A 10,000-nucleotide genomic window follows, 5' to 3' on the forward strand; every position below is an offset into this window, starting at 1 on the left:
TTGCTGTACACCTATGACTTATGGCAAGGGATTAGTTCCTATCCAGAAACCATGGGTGTCTGTACACCTATGACTTATGGCAAGGGATTAGTTCCTATACAGAAACCATGGGTTGCTGTACACCTGTGACTTATGGCAAGGGATTAGTTCCTATACAAAAACCATGGGTTGCTGTACACCTATGTCTTATGGCAAGGGATTAGTTCCTATACGGAATCAATGGGTTGCTGTACACCTATGACTTATGGCAAGGGATTAGTTCCTATACAAAAAAACCATGGGTTGCTGTACACTTATGACTTATGGCAAGGGATTAGTTCCTATACAGAAACCATAGGTTGCTGTACACCTATGACTTATGGCAAGGGATTAGTTCCTATACGGAATCAATGGATTGCTGTACATCTATGATTTATGGCAAGGGATTAGTTCCTATACAGAAACAATGCGCTGCTGTACACCTATGACTTATGGCAAGGGATTAGTTCCTATACGGAATCAATGGGTTGCTGTACATCTATGACTTATGGCAAGGGATTAGTTCCTATACAGAAACCATGGGTTGCTGTACACCTATGACTTATGGCAAGGGATTAGTTCCTATACAGAAACCATGGGTTGCTGTACACCTATGATTTATAGCAAGGGATTAGTTCCTATACAGAAACCATGGGTTGCTGTACACCAATGACTTATGGCAAGGGATTAGTTCCTATACGAAAACGATGGGTTGCTGTACACCTATGACTTATAGCAAGGGATTAGTTCCTATACAGAAACCATGGGTTGCTGTACACCTATGACTTATGGCAAGGGATTAGTTCCTATACAGAAACAGTGGGTTGCTGTACACCTATGACTTATGGCAAGGGATTAGTTCCTATACAAAAACCATGGGTTGCTGTACACCTATGATTTATAGCAAGGGATTAGTTCCTATACAGAAATAGTGGGTTGCTGTACACGGGTTTCTTGAGTCCGATTCCCGGTTTCGGGGCACATGGTGGGTTCTATTTGTAGTTGTATTTGTATTTCTTTTCATCACAACAGATTTCTCCGTGTGAAATTCGGGCTGCTCTTCCTAGGGAGAGCGCGTCGCAACACTACAGCGCCACTCTTTTTTTCCTTTTTCTTTTTTGTATTTTTTCCTGTTTGCCGTTTTTTATTTGTTTTTCCTATCAAAGTGGATTTTTCTACAGAATTTTGCCAGGAACAGCCCTTTTGTTGCCGTGGGTTCTTTTACGTGTGCTAAGTGCATGCTGCACACGGGACCTCGGTTTATCGTCTCATCCGAATGACTAGCGTCCAGACCACCACTCAAGGTCTAGTGGAGGGGGAGAAAATATCGGCGGCTGAGCCGTGATTCGAAGCAGCGCGCTCAGATTCTCTCGCTTCCTGGGCGGACGCGTTACCTCAAGGCCATCACTCCACTTGGGGTGGGGATTTTTTTTTTTTTTTTTTTTCTCGATCTCCCAGGTCAACATATGTGAATATATATGAACACCCTCCCGTGCATATACGCATGCAGAAGGTAAAAATACGCACGTTAAAGATCCTGTAAATCAATGTCAGCGTTCGGTGGGCATTGGAAACAAGAACATACCCTGCATGAACACCCCCGAAAATGAAGTATGGCTGCCTACATGGCGGGTGGCAAAAAACGGTCGTACACGCCAGAAGCCTGCTTGTACACACGAGTGAACGTTGAAGTTGCAGCACACGAACGAAGAAGAAATGGTGGGTCCTTTGCAGTCGGCTGCGGTTTTAACGTCATAATTTTGTTTGATTTGATTGGACAATACAGGGGCTATGATGCTGACGTCAAACATTTATCATGTATGGTATGATTGATTACCACACTGTCTTCTTCTTCTTCTTCTTCTTCTTCTTCTTCTTCTTCTTCTTCTTCTTCTTCTTCTTCTTCTTCTTCTTCTTCTTCTTCTTCTCTTCCTTCTCCTGGAATATTTATTATCAACAAGTCGTCCGGTAATAGGAATCTTGTGATTGAAATCATTAAGTCTCATATTACGCTTTTGTCTGCTGCCCGACTCGTCCTCAGAAAGAAAAGATTTGAGCATATCACTCTTCTTATGCAACATCTCCACTGGCTCCCTGTCTCACACAGAATAAAGTACAAGATCAGCACTCTAGGTTATAAATGTATTCACACATCTGCCCCGTTCTATCTCCGTGGCTGCCTTCATCTCTACACTCCATCTCGCTCACTACGATTGGTTTCGGATCCACTCTTGTTTATGCATACCCAGATTCAAACACTCCACTGTTGGCCGCCGTTCTTTCTCTGTCTCTGGACCTTGCAATTGGAATGAACTTCGCTTCGTCAAGTCTCCACACTTAGCTCTTTCAAGTCTGGCCTTAAAAACCACCTCCCTTTTTATGATAGCCTCTCTCCCCTGCCTCTTCCTTATCTTCAGTTTTAGAGTTATGCATGCGTGTGAATGACTGGTGCGAAAGCGCTTTGATTTGTCTCTGCACAAGATTCAGCGCTATATAAATACCATTATTATTATTATTATTGTCGTTGTTGTTCTTGTTGTTGTTATTTCTGTTGGAAACGTGTGGCTGACCAGACGTTAATATGTCATCTGGTTTGGTTTGGTTTTTCTAGGAACAAAGTTGGGTATCTCCAGTTGACCACAGATCCACAGCAACCTGCTTTGGGCGAAAAGTTCCAGCGCAACCACCCCCCCTTACCCCTCAACCCTCACTCCTCACTCCTGTCCCTTTTGTTTCCGTAAGTCTGTGCTCTCTCTTCACACGTGCACATAGACATACATGTGTCGAGAAGACTGAGAAAGATAAACCGCACGTGACACTCTGACACAGACAGAGAAAGATATAGATATATATATATATTATGAGGCAGGTGCAAGGAGAAACGGAATAGTATGACTGACATCTGGAAATACAAGTGATGTAGAGTTCTACACAAACAGCCAGCAGAGACTCGCGTATCCACCTGCTTTTTATTCGCGCACACGTGCACGTGATACTCGTACCTTTATACGGCTAACAGATGCTCAGCAGTATTCAGATTCAATCCTAAACACACAGTACAGACGCTTCGAAGGCGTGCGCGCGCACACACAGACATAGACACAGACACACGCAGACACACACACACACACACACACACACACACACAACGATGGTCAAAGAAGACCTCGCTCTCTCCCCGCGAAACCTGGACCTGGATTTCTTCCCAATGGAACAACAACAACAACAAAACTCCCCCAGTAAACTCCACCTCCACCCCACCACCGATTCCCCCACCCACCACCACCACCACCACCACCAACCCGAGTGGGGGGATCAGAACGGAGGAGGAGGAGGGGGAAGGAGGAGGAGGAGGAAGAAGACGGTGATGATTCGGGAGTGCTGCTGCAACGGAACTTTCGTGGAGTTCACAGAGAACACCACACTGCACGGCCTGCGGTACATCTGGATGAGAGAGGCTGTTGTCGGCAGAAGGTCAGTAATGTTGAGAGACGATGGATGGATGGGAGGATGGATGGATGGATGGATGGATGGATGGGAGGATGCAAGGATGGATGGATGGATGGGAGGAAGGATGGATGGGAGGATGGAAGGATGGATGGATGAATGGGAGGATGGATGGGTGGGAGGAAGGATGGATGGGAGGGAAGATGGATGGATGGGAGGAGGGATGGACGGATAGATGGGTGGGAGGAAGGATGGATGGATGGGAGGATGGATGGATGGGAGGATGGATGGATGGATGGGAGGAAGGATGGATGGGAGGATGGAAGGATGGATGGATGGATGGGAGGATGGATGGGAGGATGGAAGGATGGATGGGAGGATGGATGGATGGATGGATGGGAGGATGGATGGGTGGGAGGAAGGATGGATGGATGGGAGGATGGATGGATGGGAGGATGGATGGATGGATGGGAGGATGGATGGATGGGTGGATGGGAGGAAGGATGGATGGGAGGGAAGATGGATGGATGGATGGGAGGAGGGATGGACGGATGGATGGAAGGACGGATGGAAGGATGGATGGATGGAAGGATGGATGGATGGATGGGAGGATGGATGGATGGGAGGATGGAAGGATGGATGGGAGGAAGGATGGATGGATGGGAGGATGGAAGGATGGATGGATGGATGGGAGGAAGGATGGATGGGAGGATGGATGGATGGATGGGAGGATGGATGGGAGGGTGGATGGATGGGTGGATGGATGGGAGGATGGATGGGTGGATGGGAGGATGGATGGATGGATGGGAGGATGAATGGGAGGATGGATGGATGGATGGGAGGATGGAAGGATAGAAGGATGGATGGGAGGATGGAAGGATGGATGGGAGGAAGGATGGATGGATGGGAGGATGGATGGGAGGAAGGATGGATGGGTGGGAGGAAGGATGGATGGATTGATGGATGGATGGATGGTAGGAAGGATGGATGGATGGATGGGAGGAAGGATGGATGGATGGATGGATGGGAGGATGGATGGATGGATGGGAGGAAGGATGGATGGGAGGATGGATGGATGGGAGGATGGATGGGAGGATGGATGGATGGATGGGAGGATGGATGGATGGATGGGAGGATGGATGGAAGGATGGATGGATGGATGGGAGGAAGGATGGATGGGAGGATGGATGGATGGATGGGAGGATGGAAGGATGGATGGATGGATGGGAGGATGGATGGGAGGGTGGATGGATGGGTGGATGGATGGGAGGATGGATGGGTGGATGGGAGGATGGATGGATGGATGGGAGGATGGATGGATGAATGGGATGATGGATGAATGGGAGGATGGATGGTAGGAAGGATGGATGGTAGGAAGGATGGATGGGTGGGAGGAAGGATGGATGGATGGATGAATGGGAGGATGGATGAATGGGAGGATGGATGGATGGGAGATGGATGAATGGGAGGATGGATGGTAGGAAGGATGGATGGATGAATGGGAGGATGGATGGGTGGGAGGAAGGATGGATGGGAGGATGGATGGGTGGATGGTAGGAAGGATTGATGGATGGGAGGATGGAAGGATGGATGGAAGGATGGATGGGAGGATGGAAGGATGAATGGGAGGATGGATGGTAGGAAGGATGGATGGATGGATGGGAGGATGGAAGGATGGGAGGATGGATGGGTGGGAGGAAGGAAGGATGGGAGGACGGAAGGATGGATGGATGGATGGGAGGAAGGACGGATGGATGGATGGATGGGAGGATGGATGGGAGGATGGATGGATGGATGGGAGGATGGATGGGAGGATGGAAGGATGGATGGGAGGATGAATGGGAGGATGGATGGATGGATGGGAGGATGGATGGATGGATGGGAGGATGGATGGATGGAAGGATGAATGGATAGGAGGATGGATGGATGGATGAATGGGAGGATGGATGAATGGGAGGATGGATGGTAGGAAGGATGGATGGTTGGGAGGATGGATGGGTGGGAGGAAGGATGGATGGATTGATGGATGGATGGATGGTAGGAAGGATGGATGGATGGATGGAAGGGAGGATGGATGGATGGATGGGAGGATGGATGGGTGGGAGGAAGGATGGATAGATTGATGGATGGATGGATGGTAGGAAGGATGGATGGATGGGAGGATGGATGGATGGGAGGATGGATGGATGGGAGGAAGGATGGATGGATGGTAGGAAGGATGGATGGATGGGAGGATGGATGGATGGGAGGATGGATGGATGGATGGAAGGAAGGATGGATGGATGGGAGGATGGATGGATGGATGGGAGGATGGATGGATGGATGGGAGGATGGATGGATGGATGGTAGGAAGGATGGATGGATGGGAGGATGGATGGATGGGAGGATGGATGGATGGATGGGAGGATGGATGGATGGATGGATGGATGGATGGTAGGAAGGATGGATGGGTGGATGGATGGGTGGATGGATGGGTGGGAGGAAGGATGGATGGATGGGAGGATGGAAGGATGGATGGATGGATGGGTGGGAGGAAGGATGGATGGATGGGAGGATGGAAGGATGGATGGGAGAACGGATGGATGGGAGGATGGGTGGGTGGGTGGGAGGATGGATGGATGGATAGGAGGAAGGAAGGGTGGATGGATGGACAGATGGATGGGTGGTTGGATGGGAGGAAGGATGGATGGATGGGAGGAAGGATGGATGGATGGATGTATGGATAGGAGGAAGAAAAGATGGATGGATGGATGGATGGATAGGAGGAAGAAAGGATGGATGGATGGGAGGGGAAAATGATGGATGGATTGGTGGAGTGATGGGAGGAAGAAAGAATGCATGGATGGGAGGAAGAAAGGATGCGTGGATGGACGGATGAATGGATGGGAGGATGGGTGGATTTGTGGTTGGATGGATGGGTGAAAGAAAGAAGGAAGAATAGATAGAACGGAAGAAGGATGGGAGGAAGGAATAATGGATAGACGGAAGGAAGGAGGGGAAAAGTTTGGAAAGAAGGGCAGGAGAAAGGAAGGAGGAAGGAAAGAAATTAGAAAGAAAGGAGAAAAGGAGGGAACAAGGGGGGAGAGGAAGGAAGGAAGGAAGGATCGGAAGAAAGAAAGGAAGGAGGGAAGGAAGGGAAAGATGGAAGAAATGGAATGAAGGAAATGAAAGGAGAAAAGAAGGAAGAAAGGGAGGAAGGAAGGAGGGAAAAGAAGAAAGAAAGAAGGAAGAAAGAAAGAAAGAAAGAAGGAAGAGAAGTGAAAGAAGACAGAGTTGACAAAGAACACCACACTGCACGGCTTGAGGTACATCTGCATGAAACAGGCCGTGATGAGCAGGTCAGGTAACAGTAGTAGTAGTTTTAGCAGTAGTAGTAGTAGTGGACGTGTGTTTGTGTAAGAGAGAGAGGGGGGAGGGGGAAGGGGGGATAGAGAGGGTGGTAGGGGGAGAGAGAGGGGGGGAATGGGAAGAGAGAGAGAGCGAGGAGGGGGAGGGAAAGAGAGGGGGGAGAGGGAGAGAGAGAGGGGGGAGGGGTAGAGATGGGGGGGGAAGAGAGAGAGGGGAGAGGAGAGAGAGGGGGGAGGAGTGGGTGAGAGAGGGGAAGGAGGGGAGAAAGAGAGAGGGGAGGGGGAGGGAGAGAGAGAGGGGGGGAGGGGGAGAGAGAGGGTGGAGGGGGAGAGAGAGGGGGAGGAGAAGGAGAGAGAGAGAGGGTGGGGGCAGAGGAGAGAGACAGAGAGAGGGGGAAGGGGAGGGAGAGGGAGAGAGAGGGGGGAGGGAGAGAGAGAGGGGGGAGGAAGAGAGAGGACAGGGGGAGAGAGAGGGGGGAAGAGAAATAGAGAGAGAGGGGGGAGCTGGAGAGTGAGAGAGAGAGCTTATGAATAGGAGAGGGCAATGGAGATGGGTGAGGTGGATGTGGAGCATTCAGCAGCATCGTTTCGTTTATTTATTTATAGTCTGTTCATCTAAGATGCATTCAGCAGCAGTCCTGACTAAAACACGCTGTCTGAAACACGACCAGACCAGACCACCATCCCCGAACAAAGGCATTAACATCAAGTATTCATACAGACAAGGGACATAACCTATGTCAAGTAACAACACAGAGATCAGAGGTGGAAAATTACGCGCTTCAAGATTAAAAACCCACAAGCATTCCACACAATACAAGGCCCGCAAAACAAGCCTTGGTTTAACCCCCCCCCTCTCCCCTTCCCCGCCCTGCACCCCCCCCCCCTCCGCATCCCCCCCCCCCCCCCGCCCCCCATACTCAACTCCATCACCCCCCCCCCCTCCCGTATCCAACCCCCCACACACCCTGTCCCCGTGACTCGAGCTGTAAACAAAAAGAGGCAGAGCTGGCGTGACTGTTCAAAAAACCCCAGTATGAATTATTCATTCTGACCGAACGGCCCTAACTTTACTTTGTGATGTTGTTGATGGTAGTAATGGTCACTGCACTGGGTAAGGTCTGTTACCGTCAAACAGAAAGGTGAATGATGAAGCCAGGCGTGCAATCTCCATTCAGGTGGTGCGTCTGATGCAAAGAAGGAATGGAGGTGGAACGGTGCCTTTGGGAACACCTGTTGTAACAGTGCTCACAAATGTAATTACTCCAGCAACCTTTTAGCCTGATTTAAAACATTGAACAAATGATATACGATGAACTGATGGGTTTTTTTTTTTGTTGGGCAGTTTCTGTTGTTGTTTTGTTAATAGTTTGTTTGATTTGATTTGATTTCATTACTCTTATCAGAGAACATTGATAACCATTTCAGGACATACGTCAGTTTAAGCCTGTGAGCGACAGAGAGGGACAGGGTGTTAAAATTGGGAAGAAAATGACTTTGTTTTTCTCTCAATGTCAGAACATCTCTGATGTATCTGCCTCGACATATGGTGTACCACAGGGATCCGTCCTAGGTCCCATTCCGGCCTACCTAAATGACTGTCAGACAGACTTACCCTACCACCCTCTCTATCAGCCAGACTGATTTGCAGAGCTCCTTAAGCTGACCACGTTTCTCCTCCCTTTTGGTCTCTGCACTGGCTGGCTGTTTCTCCTCCTCTCCTTAGGTCTCTCCATTGGCTGGGTGTTTCTCCTCTCCTTAGGTCTCTCCATTGGCTGGCTGTTTCTCCTCCTCTCCTTAGGTCTCTCCATTGGCTGGCTGTTTCTCCACCTCTTAGGTCTCTGCACTGGCTGGCTGTTTCTCCTCCTCTCCTTTGGTCTCTCCATTGGCTGGCTGTTTCTCCTCCTCTCCTTAGGTCTCTCCACTGGCTGGCTTTTTCTCCTCCTCTCCTTAGGTCTCTCCATTGGCTGGCTGTTTCTCCTCTCCTTAGGTCTCTCCATTGGCTGGCTGTTTCTCCTCCTCTCCTTAGGTCTCTCCATTGGCTGGCTGTTTCTCCTCCTCTCCTTAGGTCTCTCCACTGGCTGGCTGTTTCTCCTCCTTTCCTTAGGTCTCTGCACTGGCTGGGTGTTTCTCCTCCTCTCCTTAGGTCTCTCCATCGGCTGGCTGTTTCTCCTCCTCTCCTTAGGTCTCTCCACTGGGTGGCTGTTTCTCCTCCTCTCCTTAGGTCTCTCCATTGGCTGGCTGTTTCTCCTCCTCTCCTTAGGTCTCTGCACTGGCTGGCTGTTTCTCCTCCTCCCCTTAGGTCTCTCCGTTGGCTGGCTGTTTCTCCTCCTCTCCTTAGGTCTCTGCACTGGCTGGCTGTTTCTCCTCCTCCCCTTAGGTCTCTCCGTTGGCTGGCTGTTTCTCCTCCTCTCCTTAGGTCTCTGCACTGGCTGGCTGTTTCTCCAACTCTCCTTAGGTCTCTCCACTGGGTGGCTGTTTCTCATCATCTTCCTAGGTCTCTCCACTAGCTGGCTGTTTCTGATCGAACAAACTGTAAGCCATCCATTCTGGCTTGTTCTATAGTCAGTGGGCCTGGATCAGAGTATCTTTCAAAACGCCTACCATATATGTGATCCGTTTCGTCAGCTCTGCTCTTCTTCAGATAGTGGACTTTTCACGATACCTCACTTCAGAGCGAGGATTTACGGATACAGATCGGTTTTTTTTATTTCTTTTCTTTTCAAGCCCGAAAGACGTGGAACAGGCTCCTTGACAGCCTGCGACTCCCCACCTCATTTAACCCTTTCACTACCAAATTCGCATTTATGCAGCAGCTAGGTAGAGGACCCATGTCACTGAAGGGTGACCAGATCATGGGTCTGTTATCGGTGAACCTACTGCTCTTTATGTTCGGTGGTAGGATAGGCCATATTTTCTACACATCACAGGGGGAATCCCCAGCTATTCCAAGACACCATATTTCTGTGTTTATAGCACACGGGAATTTTGCACTCTAAATTGACCGGCGGTGAAAGGGTTAAATCTACCTCTTCTCTCAGCAATAAGTTTCATTGTGGCATATCCATCCACACAGTGTGTACTCCAGTGCATGTGGTATGCTTGACTGTGTATGCATACATAAGTATGTGTACACATGTATGTATGTGCGAATGCGCGTGTTTATGTGGTGTGTATATGTGTTTGTG

General features: G+C 49.4%; 1 protein-coding gene across 1 annotated transcript in view; it reads left to right on the forward strand.

The window, feature by feature from the left end:
• Nucleotides 1–10,000, forward strand: part of LOC143301962 (uncharacterized) — an 86,745-nt gene that overhangs the window by 10,077 nt on the left and 66,668 nt on the right. The window contains exon 2 of the mRNA XM_076616439.1: nucleotides 2,630–3,492. Within this exon, the coding sequence (XP_076472554.1) occupies nucleotides 3,170–3,492 (323 nt within the window). The 5' untranslated portion in view covers nucleotides 2,630–3,169. The remainder of the gene's footprint in view (nucleotides 1–2,629; nucleotides 3,493–10,000) is intronic.

The sequence above is a fragment of the Babylonia areolata genome, chromosome 28, assembly GCF_041734735.1.
Source record: "Babylonia areolata isolate BAREFJ2019XMU chromosome 28, ASM4173473v1, whole genome shotgun sequence".
NCBI lineage: Eukaryota > Metazoa > Mollusca > Gastropoda > Neogastropoda > Buccinidae > Babylonia > Babylonia areolata.